This window comes from Harpia harpyja, chromosome 12 (assembly GCF_026419915.1).
Source record: "Harpia harpyja isolate bHarHar1 chromosome 12, bHarHar1 primary haplotype, whole genome shotgun sequence".
Taxonomy (NCBI): Eukaryota; Metazoa; Chordata; class Aves; order Accipitriformes; family Accipitridae; genus Harpia; species Harpia harpyja.
In genome coordinates this window covers 36,007,538-36,031,093 of record NC_068951.1, presented here as the reverse complement: position 1 = coordinate 36,031,093, position 23,556 = coordinate 36,007,538, and the positions used below count along the sequence as shown (strand labels likewise).

General features: G+C 40.2%; 1 protein-coding gene across 5 annotated transcripts in view; it reads left to right on the top strand.

Annotated features, from left to right (window-relative positions):
• The first annotated feature begins 9,505 nt into the window (after positions 1 to 9,505).
• FXR1 (FMR1 autosomal homolog 1) overlaps positions 9,506 to 23,556 on the top strand; it is a 38,947-nt gene continuing 24,896 nt past the window's right edge. For 4 of the 5 annotated variants that reach the window (XR_008237472.1, XM_052803411.1, XM_052803410.1 and 1 more), the window contains exons 1-2: positions 9,506 to 9,690; positions 19,699 to 19,751. Coding sequence is in view for 3 of the 5 variants with exons in the window: in XM_052803411.1 (XP_052659371.1) it covers positions 9,640 to 9,690; positions 19,699 to 19,751 (104 nt within the window). In the remaining 2 variants the exon portion in view is untranslated. Of the gene's footprint in view, positions 9,691 to 9,819; positions 9,842 to 19,698; positions 19,752 to 23,556 lie in introns of those variants that run through there. The other variant, XM_052803412.1, reaches the window with a different exon arrangement.

The window sequence follows — 23,556 nt, the reverse complement described above, 5'->3', positions numbered from 1 at the left end:
CCCATATATGCATCTACTTTCACAAGCATTTCAAAACCTGTCTTCTAATAATTTCACACAGAGCTTTCAGAGAAGCAATGTTCAAAAGAATGAAAGTAATGAATCACAGCAAAGTTTTACATTTTTATTTCTGTACTTTGGGAAAATTCCTATTGAAGACAGAAGGCAGTTCAAATTGGAATTGCTTTACTGCCAACAAAAATGTGTGACTCTTGATCTAATGAAAAATTAGAGAGATTGAAAAGCAGAAGTAGACTTAGGAAGGATTTCAGTTACAGCAGGATGCAGCCCTTATTGCATTTGTAGTTCAAACTGTGATCTCTAAGGAGACCTAAATTGCTCCAGAGTGTGGAATTCAGGGTATTTGAGACTTTATTTTCTCAGAGGAACAAGTATGGGTAGCTAAGACATCAGACTTTATTGTCATGCATTTAGAAAACATATTTTATTTTAATTTAAAATAAAATGTCATTTAATGATGAAAATGTTCAATTCTTAAAACATTTGTCATGTGAATTAAAAGTTGTTCAAAATGGTTCCATAAAGTGGAACTTATGAATTTTTTTCAAAGTTTCCAGTTCTGCAATCTGATTTGGATAAGCATACTTTTGTTTTATACAGGAAAAACTGTTGTATTTGTGATTGTTACGGTATGCAAGGATTCACTGGTTCAAAATCTAAACTGTCATTCTCACCCGCTCTCTAGCTTTGTGAGCACTAAAATATTTCTGGGAAGTGAAACAGTTTCAACAGAAAAAGCTGGAATTACATCTATACTTCACAATGTGCTAACATAAAAGGATGTCAGAACAAGCTACTTTGGGCATTGGAAACACCTTGCCTGTGCTTGTTTGGCGTTCCATGGAGGCTAAGTACCCTACTGAAAGGCAAGGTATCTTAGCTTGGGTGCAACACTATGTTATGTGGCTATGTTGCTTCCCACGCAAACACTACTTCATTCAGAGCTTAGTCCAGTATCTTGACATGATGCAACATTGACTGTGTGGTACAGACAAGCTCACACAGCTCAGACAGTAGAACTGCAATCAAATTCCTGCTCCAAGTTGCCAAGAAATAGATTTGAACTTGGATTTCCCAAATACCAGTAAACATTATGTTAGATATGAATTAGTCTTGTGGGTTTACATTCTTGACGTCTTACCATCTGTTTTTCCATTCTTTTTAGTGAGAAAAAGCCTGGGAATGTCAGAGGTAACAATCATGTATTTTCATGTATTCCCTAGAACTGTTCTTTCTCTCTTGCTTTTCCTCATTTATCACCCATTTTATATATCTTCCTCTCTTACCTCATCTTTTCCATTCATCAAACTTTTCTTTCTTCATCAAAGCCTAAATTTTGAACCTTTCTTTCTCTGTTGTATGAACCTTTCTTTGTTCTTTTCCTGCTGTTCTTGACTTTTCTCTTTTTATCATTTCTCTCTTCCTTGCTCCTATTTCTTTTCTTGCGTATTTCATCTGTTTGCATTAATACTCCTCAGCCCCTCCTTTTGATGGCTCTAATGTATTTGGTTCCTGACAATTAGCCACTTCTTCCCCCCTGTCTAAAGCAGCATTTTAAATGTTGAGCAGAGGAACTCCTTTCCAAAGTACCAGTTCAGCCCAGCAGGAAAAGTCCAGGGCTGGAGGTTTAACTCCACTGAGACAGGAGAGAACAAGCGGGCATGTACAGTTGTGGAAAGAGCAAGTTAAAGCACCCTCAGTTTTTAGGGCTCAGATGATGAGTCTTGTGGCAACAAATCACTGGTGAAATCAGGAACCGCGGTGTCTAATATGCCAGACAGCCTACAACATTTGACATCAGGGTATAAAGCAACTGAAAAAAAGGAAGTGGAAGTATGCCAAAGACATGACATCCTGAGCATTCATGCAATAATATTATTGATTAGATCAAAAGGATGGTCAGGTTTTTTGTATTTATTAGAACTGTCTACGTTACCACCAAAGTAGCTTCATGAGTTCCCTTTTTCATCTCAACAAATAGGCAGTCTGGGAAAACACTCTGCTATTAATGGAACAGTATTTTTAGAAAGATGGAAAAAAGAAAAAGGCAAGAGTCCAGATTTTATCCCACCCTCTTCAATGGCATTTGTGATACAACTGGAACACATGTACCAGAGGAGGGTCACCTCAGTTGAGAGAGCAATCACAAAAGCCACAGAAAACATATTTTAACTTCTTGATAACTCATTTTACTGAAATACTCTGTTCCATACTGCCTCATTGTATCTAACAGTAGAGCAGGGTTTGAAGTAATATATATTTATGTGGTATCAATTACTAGCTCTGTCTTGCAAGCATCAAAATGTGCATGTTTAATCCCTTATTCTGAGTATTAGTATTTAATTTCTTAAAGTCAGTGCTTATGAATAAAGTAATAGAATAGGTTCCCCTAATTTTTTGAAGGAGTTGAATACAATCCATTTTGGGATTGATGTTGAGACCGGAACACTGACATATCAATATTCTTAGTACTTCACCTGTGAAATGCTTATCTTTGCTCCTAGGGCACAGAGACTCTGTATTTATCTGCAGTTTCTTTATATAATAACAATACATACAATAAATACATATATTTGTAATTATATATATAATATATATCTGTAGCTCAACAGGTGGGAGTTTTCAGAGGAACCTGAAAACGTGTATACAGAATGTTTTACATTATTTTTCTGCCAACAAATTAGCAAAAAACTGTCTTCTCAACTTCCTTTCTTGAAGAGCACAGATTAAGCCAACTACTTAAAGTCATTCTTATATCACTTCCATTCAGATACTATATAAAATACCTGCCTAAGTACTTTGCTGTATTGGGGCCTTCAAAAAGTAAAGCGTGGCAAGCCAGAAACCTGCTTTTGGAACTCTTGACAACAGAGTACCTTGAGCTGATAACCAATCTCTTCTTGAATTATTTTGTGCTTTAGATTATATCAGGTAATCCTATAAGAACAGAAATAAGATTTTCGGTTTGTTTGCTTAGAGTTTCACACAGATGCATTGCTAACATCTTCCTATCTCTGAGTTCCCTCCTCGCTCTTCCATACTGCATTTCTTCATTTGGATTGATGTGCATCCCTCTGTCACTCCAGATACACTTTTGTTTAAGTGCTACTGTTTTGTTGTTTGATGTCCTGAGGCACTAAATTCCTATACCTCGGATCATGTATTTATGATAGCAACATGCCCACTGTCCACTGTCTTTCGCAAATCTTGCTCAGGACTTCATTGCCTTTTGTTTAGAGTAGGCCTTGACTTCAAGAAATTAAATACTAATACTCAGAACCAGGGATTAAACATGCACATTTTTATGTTTGCAGAAGTAGCTACTAATTCATATCACATAAATCTACATTACCTGAAACCCTGCCTTGGTCCAGTCCAACACTAGAAATGCAGGTATCTCTTTACACGACACTGACACTAAAGGTTAGCCCAGGTGTCAAGTCAAAACAAAGGTAGTCTGGACTTGTCTGAGGATCAAACAAGGACCAAAATTGGATCAGCAATCAAGAAAAAATAATACTTTCCTGGTTTCCACTGAAAGTATTCAGAAGACAGAAATTATTAATTTGGGTTTGTGTTTGTAACAACAGTGATAGGAAGGATATAACTCTTAACACTTGGAGATGAGAACTTCTAGGCTTGGATATCTAAAGTTAATACTATGACAGGCCTTTCCCCACCATTACTTCACCATGACTTCACACCACCAGAAAGGTCCCTCTCTGGTGGTCAGTGCATTTCACTTCCTGGCTTGGAACAAAGTCAAGCACAAGGTTATTTCTGATCAGGTGCATCCATAGTAGCATTCAAAAGAGGCAGATGTAAAGTGATAATGAAAATTACCACACCAAGCCAACCCCATGAAAAGTTGTATTGTGAATGGATGAGCTTCAGACCATTGCATAAAGTCCATTAAACAGCAGTGTTCTCATTTAAGGTCATTAAAATTTCAGTGAAATGATTTTGCAGTTTCTTTGCATTGTGCCAGAATGAACATGGTGCTTACTGCAGGCATTGTCTAGTGCTTCTCTTTGCTTTTAGAACGACATCAAACTTTCAGTTTTATTTTGCTTACTTTCCTGTGCTGCTACTGACAAAAATAGGAAGACTGGCCAAGCAGTGGTAAGCCAGAAGTTCATCCAGTGTGAAAAAAAAGGTTCATATGTTGTCATTCAGTGTGATATTACTTTCACATAGTAGTCTGTTGCCTGGATGTGTATTTTTCTTTTGCTGAGCATGCATGTTACCTTGTTGACTTTGAACAAATGAAACCTGAATCATATTACTCATCATTACTTCAGCATAAATACAGACTGTAGTCAAAAGCAATTTTCTTTTAATACTGGATCTTGATGTCTTCCTTATACAATTTAATTAGCTCAGTGACTTTTTCTTTTTTAGACTGCAGTAACAGGAAGTAGAATATAATAGTAAACACCTACTGCATTCTGTGGATTATTAACAGTTTTTATCCTTCTAAACCTAGGAGGTTTTTAACCCTGTAACTGTGAAACATTTTAAGCTCATTGTGTCTAGACACAGACAGATAAACGTAAGTGCTATCAGCTGTAATACACAAAAAATAAACTAGCTCCAAAGATTTTCCCTTTCAAGGTACGTGTAAATAACTACAAAATCTAATTGACAATAATAGGAACATTTATGATTTCTTGTCTCTCTGATTTCCATATCAGACAGAGGGTTTTAAACTGCACTGCACAAAAATGTTTTTACATACACTCACTTAGCAACACCTTTTGTGGATCCTATTTTCAGAAGCGGTGTCTGCTTACAGTACTTGCAGATGTATCTGGGTACGGCACACTCAGTTCAGCTAACCTCCCAACAAATATTCATTCATTTGTAAAGGTCAGGAATGCATTTGTAAAAGGCTGCTGAAAATTGGTAGAGACTTCTTCAGCCCAATATTCAAACAGTGCAAAAATCACAGTGAAGGACAATATAAACCACAAGCTTTTCTTTAGGAGTTTTCTTTCCATTTTTACAACTACCACTGGCTCTTTATAAAGTGGCAGCCCAACAGGATGGTCTGTATTGAGACCATGTGCCTTAATAGCAGTGTTGTGCCACAAAATACTAGATCCCCTGCCCTACTTGCACGAGTCTATTGGAGCTGATTTTACATGTCTCACAAACTTCCTTCTGCTACGAAAGTACAATATCTGGAACAAAGAAAACATACACATAAATGAGTAAACCCCCCACACTCGGAAGCATGTAATTTTTCAAAATAACTTCTCCAAGGCTTTTTCTGAGTTGTAATGTAGTTTTTTTCATTTGGTAAGACATGAGGCCAATAAGATCTCATCTCATAATATCCTTCAAGTATTCATCTGTACTGCTTGTCTCCACTGAGGATTAGGGAGGCACAGTAATTTACAGAGGGTCTAAGTGCTGCCAGTTGTCTAAGCTTCTGCTAAGGTTGGAAGGCTCTGGATGGATGTCTCTCATAGGTATCAGCCTTCTGCCAAATTTTCAGAACGAGCGACTGAACCAAAGAGGTTTTTACCCACTTAAAGGCAAAGCTAGATTAATTTTTTATCATTATTTTACTTTTTTATGGCACAAGTTGCTAAGTGTCAGCATTTCCCTTCATTGAATGGAACACAAGACCCAGGTTATTACACTCTGCATTTGTAAGTAAAGGTACAAGTCTGAATTTAGTCGCCCTTGATTTTTGCCTAATTATTTTTTACAAAATGTGCTAAGAAAGTATGCTTCTGGGTTTTTATTTTACTGAAGGGTAGGCAATATGTTCGGTAAAACACAGCAATACCACTTGTTTTGGTATCAGCAAAGGCACTAAAGTTAATTGGCAGAGGAGTAACTGATCAGTTTAAAACCACAAAAATTTTTCAGAAACAATCAACCTACTAGTAGTTTAAGAGGGCTATCAATTTGTGCATCTTTTCATAACTAAATCTTAGTTAAAAAGATCACTGTTTTGAGGAGTTAATGTTGATTTCATAGTTGTCTCACACTTACCCAAGTCCCTGAAAATGGCTAAAATTTGTCTGCTTTTGGGTAAGATGAACATCTAACAGAGTCTGCTGTCAGAAGGTCCCAGAATGACAATTCCATTCTGACCTTCAGTTACACAGATGGTGAGATTTCCATGAATTCATTTTTGTATGAACGAGAGCATATCCAATCTTGATTTTAAAACTGCTAGTGATAGGAATCTAAACAGGCCTTTATAATTTTTTCTCATACCTGGGTACTTGCAGATTGTGGCCAAAAATCATTCTTTCAAAATATTAAAACTCCGCTATGATACTGTTTCACTGTGAGTTACATTTTCAGCCCTTGTTTTTGTGGTTTTTTCCTGAACCCTCTTCCTGAATTTTAGACAATGACATTTAAGAGGATGGGGGTGGGGGTTGGTTGTTTATTTGTTGGAATCAATACTTTCAAAGTCTCCAATGTTGAAAATATGGTTTATATAGCACCATTATAAATGCTTTTTCCATCCTAAAAGTAGGCAGGCTTTATTAACTTTCATTATTTCATTTTGAAAGGCTGTTCAGAAACTTCCTCAACCTCCCATTTTAAACTCTAATTTCCAGACTAAATTTATTAATAGTCAGCCTATACCTATTTGGGAGTCTTTTTGCTAGTCATGTTTTCTGTCTTTTATAGCCTTAGTCTCTCATTGATCGTTATCCCTTCTGTGTGCCTTGATGTATTTGAAGACAACAATCCTAATCCTTCAGTGTTTAATCCTTCACCCTTTATTTTGCTCACTTAAATAAGCAAACCGTTTTTCTGCTCTTTCCAACCAAGGGCCCCAAGGATACAGAATCCTGCTATTTTTTGCTTACTGTCCTTTTGGCATGATGAAGCTTGCTCTCTCCCTCCGTTGCCGAACAGTTTCAACAGAGGACAGGGAGTGGTTCAACTGGACTTACGCATAGCATCTCCCTGACCAGAACTGCACTATGAAACATAGGTGGCAGTTTCACTGTGGGTGTTGCAAAATGAAAACAAAAAAATAATCACATTATGTAGTCTTGTGAAAAAGTTGTAAGTAGCTACTATCAGAGGAAGACTCTTGAGTTCCCAAAGCCAAGTAGAGAAAAGATCCTCTCTTTTCTAATTTCAGTAAATCCTTAATTTAATTTAGTAGTTACTTCTAATTTACATTACGTGAAAACTAAACTTAGAACAGATTCATCCTTGCCAGTCTGGCTGATGTGCTGCAAACTGTTATGGCCCACAACCTAATAATAACCCTCTTCTACCCCCATTTTTACCTAGGTATAGCAATCTGCCTCATTATTAATCTGTAAACAACCCTGTCACTTTAACTACTATCATGTGCACACTTCCAGAAAAACAAATTTTATCAGGCAAATTCAGATGCAGATTGCATTGGCTCAAGCCAGTTCTCGTTATCACTATTGACCAGAACTGTCCCCCATTTTGCAAATGTGGACACCCAGGCACCTCCCACAGTTCTGAAGTAATTTTTTTTATCTGTGTCCTGTTTTTACTCCTGAGGACAGCAGCTCATGCATAGTTTGGTTTTGCTTTTTTTTTTTTTAACCCTGAAACCTTTTTTAGCAGTTGACATTGAGAGTCTGTGTCTTGGAAGCTGGATAAATGAACCTCTGGCTATTCAAGCTTGGGGCAATGAAAATTTTTGGCATAGAATTTTTGTAACAGAACTGTTTGCTTCATATTGTCAGGTTTCGTAGTTTATCCTGGAAAGTCCCAAGTGCCCTCTGCCAAGAGGAGAAGCACCTACCATTTTGCAAGAAGGGCTCTCTTACCTATGTGTGGCCTACGCAACATTGACAGAATAAATTGTGGGTCATTTCTAAAGATCTAAACAATGTTTATAATAAAAAGTACCCTCCAACATTCCTGTGGAATAAATATTATGTGAGAATGAGAATATTCTTGCACACAGCATGGGAAAAGAGTAGATCACATAACTGGTTTTTTTCTAAGCACTACCTCATAGCCAAACAAAGATATGAGTTATTGAGTGGAAAAAACATGGTGTTCTCTGGAACAAGCAGAGCCTATTGGGGTTTTTTTCCAATTAATTTGTGTCTCATTTCCCTTCATGCTTCACCACAATGACTCAAGGCTCTACTGTCCATGGAGCCTGTAACTTTGGCTCCACCTATGACCTTCAGTTCTTCCCCAACAGAACCCTCCCAGCCCATCCCCGTACCCTCAAATTACTCACTGGACAACACAAGCACAGAGTATAAATGCTCAAGGAGTTGCATGCTAACCATCTGGCACACGTGGGGGTTAGCCAGCAGCATGCAAGCAAAGCCAATGTTGTTGAACCCCTGTCTTTCCTTCAGTTGTAGCACACTTGAGTCTCCTTCCCCAGTAGCCAGCTTTCTCAAAACTTCCAGGCCTCTATTATCTGAAATCCTCACCCCTCTGACAGACATGGTTAAAACTGGCAAAAAAGCTACAGTGGGAGATTAACATGGAGAAACTAAAAATGAAAACATTTGATGGGTAAAATACCATCATGTACTCCTGTTCATTTGGGGCTGACATCTAACAGGAAAGATCAGCAGAAAGGACGTTTGAAAGTACCATTATGATATTTAAAGCTATTGCAAAAAATGCATGCATTTGGCAAAGATACAGGCCCTTCATCAAGCTCTGCATGACTAAGCTTATGCGAGCATTGAGCTCATAGCAAAACTCGGGTCCGATTGTGTTGTGAGGGTCATCAAATAGCAAAGTCATTTTTTTTTTTTTCTCTGCAGCAGTACATGGAGGAAGAAGGCACAGTGTCTGTAACGGGGCGATTCCCCACTTTTACGTCAGCGTAGCGGGCAGCCTCCCCGGGGGGGCGGGCCCGGGCGGAGGGGGCCGCTCGGTGCGGGACCGGGAGCAGACGGCGGGGGTGGTCCCCGCCCCCGAAGGCAGGCCGCGGCACCGGCAGGGACAAAGGGAGCCGAGGGAAGAGAGCGTGAAAGCGGGGCGGACGGGCGGATGACGGGCACCATCTTGACTGCACCGGGCGACAAGCCAGGCCGCCGGAGGCGGCTCGGGAACGGAAGGCGTTCCCTAAGGCCCGGCCTTTGGAATTAATTTTAAAACAAAACAAAACAAAACCCTAACAAACAAACCACTGCATTTTCCCTGCAGCACTGACTGCGGCCTGCGGCGCCAGGGCCGCGACTTCCTCCATTACCACACGGCGGCCGCTCCCGCGGGGCCAGGCCGAGGCTGCCGGGCCACCTGCGCCTCCGGGCGGGCGGGCGCCGCAGACCACCTTCACCCGCCGCGGCGGGCAGCACCGGGCCTCCCGCGGCAGCCGGCCGCTCCCACTCCCGCGGGCCGCGGCGGGGGGGGAAGGCAACGGCCGGCAGCCCTTCCCGCAGGGAACGCCCCGCTCCGCAGACCGTGAGCGAGCGCCCCCCCCCCCCCCGCCTCGCCCAGCGGCGTGGGCAGACCCACCGCGCGCTGCGGGGGGGGGGGGAGGGGCGGGGCGGTGCCGCGCCGGAGCGGCCCCCACCCCGCGGGGAGGCGGGCGGAGGGGGAGGGGGAGCCCGCCAGCGCTCCCCCCCGTGGTGACAGTTTCTAGAAGCACGTCCCGGCGTCCTTTGCGCTCTCAACATGGAGGAGCTGACGGTGGAAGTGCGCGGCTCTAACGGGGCCTTCTACAAGGTACCGGCGCCGGGAGGGTGTGGCGGCGGGGCCGGCGCGGCGGGGGCAGCGCGGGGGGCGGCCGGCCGGCGGTTTCCGCGCCCGGCCGGAGGCGGGTGGCCGGTGGCGGCCGTGGGGGGAGCCTCTGCGCCGGGCCGCGGAGGAGGGGAAGGTGAGGGGGAAGGGCGTTGGGGGAAGGTGTCTGGGTGTGGTGGGGGCGGTGGCGGAGGGGGCTGCGGCGGGGAAGGGGGGTGTCGGGGGCCGGCGTGAGGGGAGGGGGGCCGGGGGCCGGCGCGGATGGAGCGGGGCGGCGGTGGCTGGGGAAGGTGGTGACGAGGCGGGCTGATACGGGCTCCTCTCAAGGGAGGTTAGTGTGTCGGAAAGGGAGAGCGCTGGGAGGGCCGGGGGGGAGCAGATGCACGGCACGGGGATTTGCTTAGTTTTCATTTTGGAAAGGGTGGGTGGGTGTGGTATTTTTGGAAGAAGTAGGGGCTCCGGGTGGGATGGGGTGAATTGAGCTGAAATAATAATTTTAAAATATTTTAAATCATTCTCTAAAGATTTCGAGTTTATTTATGTCATCAGAAAGCTTCCTTCACCATCACCCTCCCTGGAATGTCAGGATGTTACAGGATCAATGCAAAATACTCCCAGCTGTTGCCCGTCAGTCATTTTCCCCTAAGCCTGGCTTCAGATATTAAAGAATCCCAGCTCTTTTTATGGCAAGAGCCTTCTGTCTTCCTTTCCAGGAGGGCTGATTCCAGCCAGTATTGTGAGCACGCAGTGTAGCTATGTTCTGGGAGTATTTAATCTCAGGACTCTCTTTAGCTATTGTGCCTAACCGCATACACAGTGTGGTATTACACATGCAATATTACACGGGGGGGGGGGGGGGGGGGGTGTGGTATTACACATGCAATATTACACGGGGGGGGGGGGGGGGGGGGGTGTCTTTTTTTTTTTTTTTTTTTTTCCTCCCTGAGTTTCCTGTGTGCAGCTGTGGATTTGGCTTGGAAGTCAAATGGTAATTGTACAGTATGTAAAGGCAGTTGGTGTTTAAAGGATTGTAACCAGCTGACTTCAGGAGTTAGTTTTTTCAACTGGCTGCCTATTAAAAGAGACAAATAGGAGATACTCTTAGGAGGAAAGAATGTAATGGAATAAGCTATATTCCCTTGGTAGGTAAGCCTCTTAAATTTTTACCACAATCAGTAGATAATAAATTTTGTAAATCGGGTACATTTTTAGTTGGACTTGAAATACCACACAGAAACCCACATCAGAATCATTTGCATTTAGAGCAAGATACTCCTAAATAGAATTGATGGTTGTTTTTTTGGTTTTTTTTTTTCTCTTTTCCCCTGCCCGTTAGGAAGCCCGGAATTTGGAGACACTCTTCTTAGCTTTCCATTTTCTACCTTGTGATCTTGGACAACTTTATAAACCATGGATTAGTTGTTTCTTCTGCTTAAGGGGAATATGAGACTAATGGGAGTGTTAGGAGATGTACTGAATTATTGGACTGAAGGGATCTGTGTGCACAGAATTTATTACAATAAGCCCGATTTAAAATCTGCAACGATGACACCTCCTCCTAAGTCAGTGAGAATTGTCAGAGTTGGATTAGCACCATCATGTGTTCTAGCCCTGTGAACAGTGACTAACAAAAGCAGAAGTTTTACTTAAAAATGGTGTTAATGGCTTTCAGATCAATGCAATGGGGCTTAAGGCCAGTGATGGCATCTTCATAGTGGATTAAGTCAGGTTAGAGTGATTGCACCCACAGCAACCAAAGCCCCAACTGAGAATAATCTACTGTTAATGTGGAGGGGAAAAAAACCCCACAGAACCCCCCCCCCCCCCCAAACCAAAACTGAATAAACCAAACTGAAACACAATTTCAAAAGGTTATTCTTGTGAGCTAAATGCAGTGAAATTTCTGTCAGTGACTCCATTTTGTGAGTCCTACTGTTGAGGTAGGCAGAGGGTATGCATGGATTTTGGAGCTAAGTAACACTACTAGTAATTTTCTGTTTGAAGTTTCTGAAGCAAAGGAGGGAGGTGTGTCAGTCTCATTTAGAAAGTATCCTATTTTGGACACTGATAGCATTTTTAAGATGAGGATAGGCTCATCATCTAAGCCCCATGTCACTGTATAGGAGGTGGCAAAAATTTTCTGAGGAGAAAAGCAGAATTTGTGAGATGGGATGAAATTTGAGGTTTGCCCTCAGAACAGTCTGAATTCAGATGCATTAGGACAGCAAACCTCCCAGTAAAGGAGATAAGAAGGACTCTGCTATGCCAACAGAGATAAAAACCAAAATAATTAGGTAAACAATTACACAACAGGATTTTTTAAATGATTTGTTAATATGATCTGCAACTTAGCTGTAGTAGAACAAATGTAGTGATTAAATCTGTTAGAGCATTATAGTGGGGTTTTCAGTAGTTATTAGAGATATGACCATGGTAAATGGTATTCATTATAGGTTCTTTTGTTCCTCTGATAGTTGTTCTTCATTTTAGTAAAATTCAATTTTAACAGGGAATTCTTTGCACATGTATTTATATGTATACACTATGGTTGCTATAAATTAGTACGGAAAATCGTGTTCTTTATTAAAATACATGAAAAGTCAAAATCTTTTTCATGATGCATAAATCAGTGGACAGTAATTGTGGTTATAGTCCTGTACAAAAGATATTATGATCTAAATTTAACCTTTTACTTATAAATCTGCAAACTAATTTATGCCTTTTTTTTTCTTTTGCTTTAAATAAGTAATATAATCTGGAGAACAGGACAGCATTTACCTTGTATTTTATCCCAGGTACTCAACCAATATACAACAGAGCCAGTGTTTAGCCACTCCCTGCAGCTCAGAAGACTTTGCATATATCGTAATATTGAGCACCCATTTTGTTTAGAGAACAGATGGCACTGATGGGGCTCAAAGTGGTCATGGTCTTCAGAAAAAAAGGTGAGGTTTGTGTTGTGGAACAGGCAGGAGAATGGACAGGGTTGATGAATCCTAGTAGTTAAGGGTTTTGCATATATTAGAGGTGTGGTGAGGACTTCCTGAGAGCAGAACAGTGGATGCTTTCTAGGTGAGTGCTAGATTGCAGGTTAGTTTTTATCTCTGGAACGTTAGAGTAGACTTTAATGTCAAATGGCCAAAAAATCTGGATTTCTTTGCCTTCTAAGTATGTAGAGAGAGTGAAAGTTGAATACTGCCAGCCTCATCTTGGCCTGCAGTGTTTTCAGGATGATGATTCTCTGTGTCATTAAGATCATTAAGTAATTCACAGAATCACAGATGGTTGAGTCTGGCAGAGACTGTGGGAGGTCATGTGGTCCACACTCCTGCTCAAGCAAGGCCACTTGCCCAGGACCATGTCCAGATGGCTTTTGAGTATCTCCAAGGATGGAGACTCCACAGCCTCCCTGGGCAACGTGTGCCCATGCTCAGTCACCCTCACAGTAACAAAACAAAACAAAAAAAGTGTTTCCTGACAGTTGTACAGAAACTCCTGTGTTTCAGTTTGTGCCCATTGCCTCTGGTCCTGCCAGTTGTGAAGGGTGTCTCTGCAGCTCTTGGCAAGAACAAGACGAAAGCTTCTGTTTCATCCAGTACCTTCGTCAGCCTCACTTCTAGGCAAATTCGAGCCCTGGTTCTGCACATTATTCATGAGTGCAGATGTCAGCTCATGTGAAATAGGTTGGGCCTTAAATTAAAATGAGACCAAGGTACACGAACACCAGATAACTTTCTCTACCTGAATCTTTCAGTGGCATCTGAATAACTCTGAAAGATCCATTGTATTCTTCGTTGTAGGGACTTACGTGTGCTGAAAAACTGACTCTGGTGTGTAGCATGCTGTTGTGTTCTTTCTATCCTAGAGTAGTAGCTGTTTAGCTTATGCAAGGGCATAAAATAGATGACAATGTGAATTAGAATGAAACTCAACCTTTTATTTACAGGTTCTAAAGTGCTTTCTTCTTGGTCTGTTCCTCTTTCAAGAGGTGTGGTTGTGCTGGTAATAGGACTAACCAAAGCGCTGGTAGCAGGAGTTGGCATAGGCCTCAAGGCAGAGACTAGCCAAACTATTACTAAGGGAAAAAACGATGAAAGAGAAGTGAAGTACACAGCATTTCTCCACGTGTACAGTGTCAAAGCATGATGAACAATTCTGTGTGAGGAAAAAGTTTATGCATTAATAAAAAAATATAATGGCTTTTTAATTTTTCTTACAATTTTTAATTAGTGGCTTTGAAAACAACTCTTGAGTTCTGAATGGTTTTTAGCTTGATTGCTATTAAAATAGGAAAGTGTCATTAAGACTGTAGCTTACACAGCTGTTTGTACCCAATTACTACACCAGGAAACATGGCAACTGGAATGACTTAAAAGAAAAAAAAAGATCTCAACTGTCTTACAATGGTCAGCATTTATTTATTATATCTAGCCTTAATGGGTGGGAAATTTCAGACATTTTAAAGTTGTTACTGATCTCTTGATAGTTGTGTAGACTGGCGCAAGAAGTATCTGTAGTCATGATTGCTGTTGATGAGCCATTTTCTTGACCCTTTTAGGCTGATAAAAGGGAGATGCCACAGGCAGTGATTATTGATTGCTCATGTACATAATCAGTGGAGGGTGTCTTTGAGAAGTTTTGCCCTTTGGGAATACACATATGAAGAAAGCAGTATAAGTAATGTGAGTCATTTAGACTTTCATGAATAAGCCTAAACCAGGGGATTCAGTGCTGAAGTTCTTGCATAACTGTCATAAGGACCCTTGAATTTACATATGATAATTATGATTATCAATGGAAATAAGCAGTAATGTCATAAATTAAACTGTGGTTGCTAAAATTGATATAATAGTTCAGGATCTCTTTCTTACCTGATGCCTGCTTATAATGATTGTGTTTTGTGGCAAGCTAGATCTGCTTTCTTTTATCAATTCCTTGTGTAAGCAGGTGCAGCTAATCACTTCTAATGAAAATAACGTTTTATGAAGTTCAGTCTTTTTTGTCCAGTGATTTGATTATTCACAAGTTTCCTGTGTGTGTTTTGATTTACTTACTTATTTTTCCTGGAGGGTCAGCATGGGATACATCCCTTAGTAATAATTATTTCATGTACTTGAAACAGTTGTGTATGATTGTTAGTTAAAAATACTAATGGTTCTTGCTTCTGAAAGGAGTGAAAGGATTGGTAATTGGATATAGGCTTCTTGACCTTTATGTCACTGATTCAGAAACAGTCCATGGTACCAGATGCCAAAGCGTTTACTGTTTGAAATTTGCTCAGCAGTGGGTAACATGATCTTAGTATAGTTTTTAGTGTGCAGGTATGTCTGACTCAAAAGCCAACACAGTGGCTATCCCTGGAAAGAATGTTTGCAGCTAAACTAACAGCACCTCATTTTCAGATTGGACCATCCTACCTGGGGGTCAGATAAACTTAAGAGAGCAGGATGAAGAGGGAACTTGGATTGCATCTGTGTTACACAGATTTTGTGACTTTGCCTGGAACTGGATTTAAAAAAAAAAAAAAAAAAAGTGTGTGTATATATACAGAGACATACAGTTCACTGTAAGGGCACTTCAGTAAGTCTTGATCCGTTTATGTTATCAGCAGATCCTAATCCTAAATCCATGAGCAAAACCCAGGTAAAAGGGAAAGAGTGTGCGTGTGTGTTACGAGATGAAGAATTCTCAACTGTAGTGATTTTGGTGGCAAATAATCTGCTCCTAGTTTCCTGTCCTTTTGTTCATACTTAAGACAGTATGGCCCTGTGTTAGATTTGCTGGATCTCTGATCCCAAACCTAGGCAAGAGTCCTAGCGATGTTACCCCTCATTTTACAGTGCTAGTGTTGGGAGCCTGGTTTCTGCCAAGTAAGTGGCAGAGACAGGTCTGAACCAAAGTGCCTGGGGAGCCAGCAGGACATTAATAGCCTGTAGTACAGTATGGTTTCCTGTCTGCCTCATGAGCTGGGCTGCAGCAAACAGGGTATACATGGACTTCCAGAGATCCAGCTCACAGCGTAAACTGTATGACTGACACCTAATATCTGGACAGTCCAAATCATAGGTCTGGCAAGATGAAGTCACATAAATTTTTTCCTCCCTTCCTGCCCTCTACAGTTTTGTATGTGGTGTAAAAGACACAAATGTTATGTGTAAGCTTACTTGCTGATAATACAATTCATCCCTATGGGTTCTTTGATTCCAGTATATTTGTTGATGATGTGTTTGGTGGTCTCTTGTTAGCTCTGCCTCATCGCCTCTGTTTGGAATGAGGATACATGGAATGATGTGTGAGGAACATAGAACATTTCAAACAGATATTGGCACTATCTATCTTAGGCAACACTGCTAAATTAAATTTCAGTAATGGAGTAGCTTGTTCATTTGAGCAAAAGTTAAGGTGATGCATCATTACTTAATTTAGTAGAAAATGTTTTTGATACAGTATCAGACATGACTAGTGCAAGCTTAGAGTACAAATCTATTTATATAGGTTACCTCACTGATAAATAACTCCTTCAAAACTCCTAGTTGAAAACCAGAATATTTACTTTTCTGTTTTATTTTCATCATGCCCTTTCTGAAGAAATCCTTGTGAATTTATAGGATTTAACATAACTTAATGTGAAAAAATCTGCTTTGTAGTGCAAAATATCATAATGTCACAGGTTTTTTGTAAAACCTTTTTAAAGAAAAAAATCTCTAGGCTCTTGGAATACTTCTTTAAAAATTACACTAAATCTCATCCTGACACGCATGAAATCTATTTGTCTGATTTTATCTTGGAGTTGTAAGTGACAACTGATAATGCTTACAGTAAACATCAGGGTTGTAGGTAGCAAAGTAATATGCAGGAGTTTTTACTTTCGGCAAATGTTTTGATGATACTTTTGGCATGTTTCTTGGCAATAATGGAATAATTTCTTATAAAACTGTATTTAAAACCTATATTGAATTCTGATTATTTCTAGTTGTATTTCAAATGAACCATACAGTCTATAGTACCTCACAGACTGCTGTGCTTCAGTTACTGTAAATGTGATTTCTTCCCCACAGCTGTAGAGAAATTGATAACAGTAGGAAGAATTATACTTGGGATTTTTTACTTCTATGTTACTCCTTCACTATTAGTCTTGTGTTTGTACAATTAGACTCTGATCAGACTTTTTTCAGGCCTCACAATAATGTAATTATTTAAATAGTTATGTAATTTTATTTAATGCTTTACATATGTCCATTTGTGACCTGAAGTGCATACCTAATGAATTTTATATTTGATTTTGAGTGTTTCTCATATATAAATACTGTGGAGTGAAAGAGTTTGAGAATGCCAATTGAAAATGCTATTCAGATAATTTCAAGTTACTGCATACATGTCTGCTAGCTGTGAGTCTGCATTATATTCTCATATGGGAAGAGCTTTGAACTGAAAGACTTCCTTGTGTGAAGGCGTTCCTGAAACCCACATGGTGTTGTAAAATGTACAGACTCTTTGTTGGAATTTGTACTTTCGATTTTATGAAAAAGTGTTCAATGTTTCTGTTTAGGCAACTGACGTTTGTGCAGTGTCAGCTGTTAGTCTGCTGCTAGTCATATCTCTGCATTATTATTTCACATCAGCTTTCCCATTCTTCAGCAGGACGTTAGCTTAAAAATCAGTTGTGAATATTAAACCTGTTTGTACTGTTACACAGAAAGCCAGACTTTACCTAGTAATGGACTAATTGTCTGAAATCCTGGAAAGTCAATGCAGTTGGGATTCTTTTTTTCCATTTCTTTTGTCTTATTAATGAAACATGCAGCTAGTCAGTGGGTCCAGGATTTTCTAAACTCTGTAAAGCATTATGTTCTGAATGTTTTTCAGGTGTTCTGTGGTACCTGATTTTGAATCTCTCTTGATTCTGATTGTTGTCTTTAACAAAAGAAAGATAAATTTATTCTGCAGATCTGAATTCAGTTTTAGCTACTATAGACTGACTGTAGAATTAAATACATATTCCCCCTGCCCATGTTGAGTACTGTGAGAGCATGTAATAACATAAATAAGAGGTAAGGTTCAGCTATGAAATAAAGCAGCATAATGAGGCAAAGAGTAATATTGAACCACAGACTCTGGGAATGCAGATAAATGGCTGTCCATAGTAGGGAGTTAAATCTCGTTCTGTAAATACTGCTTTCTGTTGATAAGTTGTCATTCGGCAGAATGTTGGACTGCGTGAACTTTGTGTGCAGTGCTGTGACTTGGGTGTTTTGTCCCTCGGTAGAGTTTGAATGAATTGTGGTGGAACAATTCATATTTCCTGCAATTTGTGCCATGTTAATTGATCTCCATATTGGGGTGTGTTTAAAGGGGACATTGGTAGCATAAATTTAGTAAAAGTTCTGCTTTACCTCTGTTAGCTAACACATACTTCAGGCAGTAAAATTTTGTACGCTCTTTGCACCTTTAAACAGACCTAACTTCAGTATTCCTGTCCAGAAACTGCCTTGAAACTCAAAGTCCCTGGTTACAGGTGTATTTTATTGCCAGCTGTTGCCATTGCTTACCTTTCAAAGAAAGAGATTTGCCTTCCTTCCCTTGCAGTGGCAGGATGGCCTTTGAAAGGGTTTATTTTATTAGGAACGCACCAGGTGGTTCAATGAGGTGATTTCTGGTGACCTGCTTTGTTCAGGGTTACCAGTATGCTTTCTGCTAGAACCAGTCGTCTTTGTTGCTGGCAGATGGTTTTGAGTGAAGCTCAGGGAGCAGAAAAGCAGGTTTTGAGCAAATGGCTTCACATCATTGCCTGAGTACGAGTTCAGGTAAAAGGAGATTTGTTTATATAGGCCCTTTGCAACCAGCTGTCGGTATGGGCTCCTTTACTGTCCGTCGTTACATTGAGGGATCTCCTGTGTCAAAATTTATCTTTCCCTGAGCTGACACATAATACGTCTGTGGGCTAGTTGCTCCTTGCACAGTTGATATGTTCTTTGTCCTCCTCAGTTGGCAGTTTCTTAAGTGGATATAATCCATTCAGCAGATTTCCTGGAACTTCTCTTAACATAGCTATGCAGCGCTCTTACTCCTTTAAAACTGCAGGTTCCTCCTTGACCTCCTCTGCTTGGGCAAATACCAGGCTATAGCAGAAGCAGGAGTAATTTGAAAGGTCTTTCTTGTCCCTTTATCTGCTTTTTTTGCAACATGCCTGCCTGCCTTAACCAAGAGTTGTAGGAACTTAATTTCTGCATGGGTACTTGAGTACAACTGTATCTATCAGGTTGTTCCTTGTCTTTAGGCTTTCGACATAATCAGTGCCCCCTAAAGAAGCCTTTGTTTTTCAAAAGAAAGAAAGGGAAGTGGGATTTCCCCTCAATTGTTCCTGAGATCATAATAATGTAACACAAAAAAATGTGAAATACTGTATTCTCTTTGTTTTCTTGTGAGGTCCTACAGATATTTGGCCTCATACAGTCCCCAATTTGTTATTCGAAAGATGATACCATAACTAGCTGTATGGCAGCCAGTATTGCCAAATTTTGTCCGAAATTTATTGCTGTTATACAGTTCTGAAGGATGGTTGTTTGTGATTCAGTTTTGTGTTGAGAAAAACACCTATAAAGCAAATAGTGCTATGCACAGCTATTTGACATTGTATTGTGAGTTGTACTAATTGCCCTGGTCCTGGATCTCTCTCATTTTGTTCCTGTAAAACAGTTGTACACACCTGTAGATAAAATAATAAACTCTGATAGTGAGTTTTCAGTTGTAAATGTGCTGGTCTGGTTTGAGCAGTCATTTGAAACAACCCCTGTGCACTGTATTTCTTAGAATAGCCAACTAAGAATATCAGCAACCTCATGCGAACAGTGGGATGGTGTCTTGGAACTTTCCTAAATTAGAACTGTAGTGTTAGTGGTGGTCTGCTGTTTGGCTTAGTTTCAGGCTGTATTGAAATTGGTGCCTTGTTTTGATTTCACATGCATTCTTATAACAAAAATGTTTTCGTTTTAGGGATTTATCAAAGATGTTCATGAGGACTCGCTCACAGTTGTATTTGAAAACAAGTAAGTATTTTATTAAAAAAATAATCATTTAAGTATTAGGTTGTTATTTTGGTTTTGTGCTTTTGGTGGTTTTTGTTTGTTTTGACATTAAGAGGTATAGTTCTAGAAGTACAGGCTCACCGTTCTGTTCATAATCTCTGGTGAACTACCTTCTTGAATTGCTGTATCAGAATTCAGTTCATCAGTTGCACAGTCCTTTATGTTTTTTGGTATCTTTAGTGATGCCCATAGATGTGACAGCTAAATTTAATTAAAATAGTAATCAGTGGCAGAGGCCTGCTACTCTTATACTAAAGCAGAAGAAGATGGAAAATATAAACTATTCTCTGTATGTCTAATCTGAGGAATGCTGATCAGTGTTCTCAACTAGAGAGAAATAGATAGAAGTATCGTGACAGTGGTTGATTTTAACTGTTAAGAAAATAAATATACGTGCATGCCCAGTCTAAAGACCCAATATTTTTTTTAGTGGAAAAGAGTGCAAATCTGTAAGCAGATCTGGAGAAAGAATTATCCATGAGGCCCTCTTCATTTCACATATAAACACAGCATTGCTACTAGGGACTTGCAGTGGCAAGTCAAAGGTAATCCATGGGATGGTAAAGTACAAATGAATACCTGTTGTTCAGCGTTCAGACTGATAACACCATGGATTACCTGGGAGATTCCAGGGATAATTTAAGATATTCTGTGAGCTAAGTTCTCTTTCCTGTTTCCCTTCCAGTTGCTAGGTGGAGATCCTAAAAATGTGTCAGCTTTTGATGTGAAAATTGTTAATAAACTCTGCCAGCACCAACCTGTAGATTAGTCTTTGAGCCTTTCTTCAAGAAAGATTGCTGGGTAATAAAGGTAATACTAGGAAGTGTGCAAGTGTGTGTTTATAAACAGTATTTTATAATCCTGAATATATAATCCTAGGGTGTGTATGGGTATACATATATGTATGTACATGTATGTGTCTATACATATATGCACATGTATAAAAATAAATCTGGGGGCAGTAGGGGTAGGGGAGGGAAGAAGTAATCCCAGAGTTTACGCTGCAAAGTCCAGTCTTTGTTTCTTTCTAGCATGTGTTTTCTAGCCCTTCTTTTATGAAAAATAGTGAGAAGATGAGGTGGCAATGATAGTTTGTACTAACACTTACTGAGGTGGTTATGGAAGTTGTTACTGTCTCCTAGGTTTTCATACCCCCACCCCCAAAACCTAACAAAAAGAAAAAACAAATTGGGTCCTTCATCCTATCCATGGTCTGAGGAGATGTGACAAATCTTCAGTTTCGTGTTCAACATCCATATTATTTTTCTTTAAGGTAGGAGGCTCTTTGCCTTCGAAGCATATGCTCTCATGTCAGAAACAAAGTAAGCTAAAGGAAGTGCCTGTAGTTCACAGCAGGGGTCTAATTGTTGGCAAACACATTTCCAGTGTTTAGTATCCATGTGTTTTACAGGAAGTCTGGCGGCAGCAGCCACCATGTTCCAAAAAGGGTGGGCTACAACGTATGTCAAGTGTTTTGTTGACTAAAAATAGGTCTTTTCAGGAACTGTGTATACAGTTCTAGTCAAATTATTTTGTGATGTAAATCTGTTAAATTATTACCCTTTTTATTGAGTTAAATTCATAAGGGCTTTAGTAGACCTGAAGTTGGCAAGAGTGTACTGTCCTGGATGCATCATTCTGTTGTGATAGTGATCAGCACTAATGAAGTAAACGCATCTACTCCGCTAAAGGCAGTCTAAATTGTCAGTTTGCATTTTCTGCTGTTGTTAACCAGTCTTTATCTACAGCTATGGTAAGGTTCCCGAAGTTGGTGTGCTAGCACAGACTGCTAGTGATGATTTTGTGGCCACAGCAGTAATTAATCTCTGGGCAGATACCCTTGATTCGTCTAAGAGACATTTTTTTGGACGTAAGGAGGCAGAGAATGAATGCAGAAGCTTCAGGAACTGGAAAGTTTATTACTGTGTAAGACGGAAAATTGGCTTTTGAGGTGCAATTTCCTATAGGCCCATTGGAGTTTGAAGTAGCCATACTGAAAGAAAAACTTCTCTGTTGTAAGAAACAAGCACCTCCCTTTTTTGTAATTTGTGCCAGATATTTGGGATAATCCTTCTGGCTATTAGGCATCAGTTCTGTTACATCCTCTTAGTAGGTAATTTGTAGCCAGTCAGAAGTAATTTCTTAAAACATCTTATTTTGGATTTCACCAGTGAGATGCTCCGATTTTGGGCTTTTTGCCATCAAAGCTTTGATGACTCATATTCTGAGAACTGAGCCTTCTGTGCACTTTTCTACTGTTTTATTAAAAAATACCAAAACATCTTGCAGCTGATAGGGGTAAGTCATTACTGGCCCATCCAATTCTAGTGGATGGAGTTTCTTTAGATGATGTCGGGGTTTAACCCCAGCTGGCAATTAAGCACCATGCAGTGCTTGTTCACTCTGCTGCCCCCCCCACCCCTCATGGGATGGGGGAGAAAATTGGGGACAGGGGGGAGGAAGTAAAACTCGTAGGTTGAGAGAAAGACAGTTTAATAGGACAGAAAAAGCAGGGAAAATAATAATAATAATGATAGAATATACAAAACATGTGATGCACAATACAGTTGCTCACCACCTGCTGACTGATGCCCAGCCAATCCCTGAGCTGCAGTGCCCCTGGCCAACTGCCCCCAGTTTATATACTGGGCGTGATGTCATGTGGTATGGAATACCCCTTTGGCTTGTTTGGGTCAGCCGTCCTGGCTGTGTCCCCTCCCAGCTTCTTGTGCACTCCCAGCCTCCGCTAGCACGGCAGTATGAGAAGCTGAAAAGTCCTTGACTTAGTATAGACACTGCTTAGCAACAGCTAAAACATCAGTGTGTTATCAACATTATTCTCTTCCTAAATCCAAAACATAACACTGTACCAGCTACTAGGAAGAAAATTAACTTTATTCCAGCCAAAACCAAGACAGATGATTAGAGATGGAACCAAAATTAGCCTACTGCAACTTCAAGTGTATTTTATTGAAGGTACAAGGTATCTTCAATCATAGCATCTCATTATGGGCAGTTTATAATTTTCTGTAATCTCCCAGTCGCTAGATTCTTTAACTACAAGGCACAGTTTAAATTCTTAAGAGAACTTTAAGCAGCTCATTTGAGATTGCAACATTTTTTATCCTGTTGTTCAGTTACGATTATTATGCTCACACTGTTACTAAACTTCAGTTTATATATCCTGTAATTTAGGGAATGCATTTTGTCCTCAAGTCTTACGATTTGCCTTTGCATCTGTGAGAGTAATAACTTCACAAAGGCAGGGAGGGTAGTGAAAAACCCAAACCCTGAGTTTGGTGACCATTATAGTTGCAACAAGGGCAATTGAATTGCAAGTGATTTTTGCAAGCCCCCTTCACCGTTTCTCAGAAATAGAATGAGATTTAAATAACATTTTGTGGCCAAAATACCTTTCAGCTTCAACAAAAGCTATCCATAATGTTCATGGGGTTTTCTTGTTTTTCAAAGTTCCACTGTAGTTAAAAATAAAGTGTATAATAATGGCTAGAGCAAAACTATATGGATACCTCACATCTTTATTAAGTGAGGTACTTGAGCGTAAGCTGTCTTTTCAGAGAGAATGCATAAATGTATCCATCTTGTAGAAAGTTGCGGAAGTGCCTTTTGCTCTTAATGCAGAGACTTGTTCCGCTAACTTAGGCTGCTCTGTCTGCATGTATTAAAAGTAAGAAAAATGAATTACTTGCAGTAATCCTTAGTGTTACAAGTTGGTTCTGGATCTTGTCTGTACCTGATGTGAACT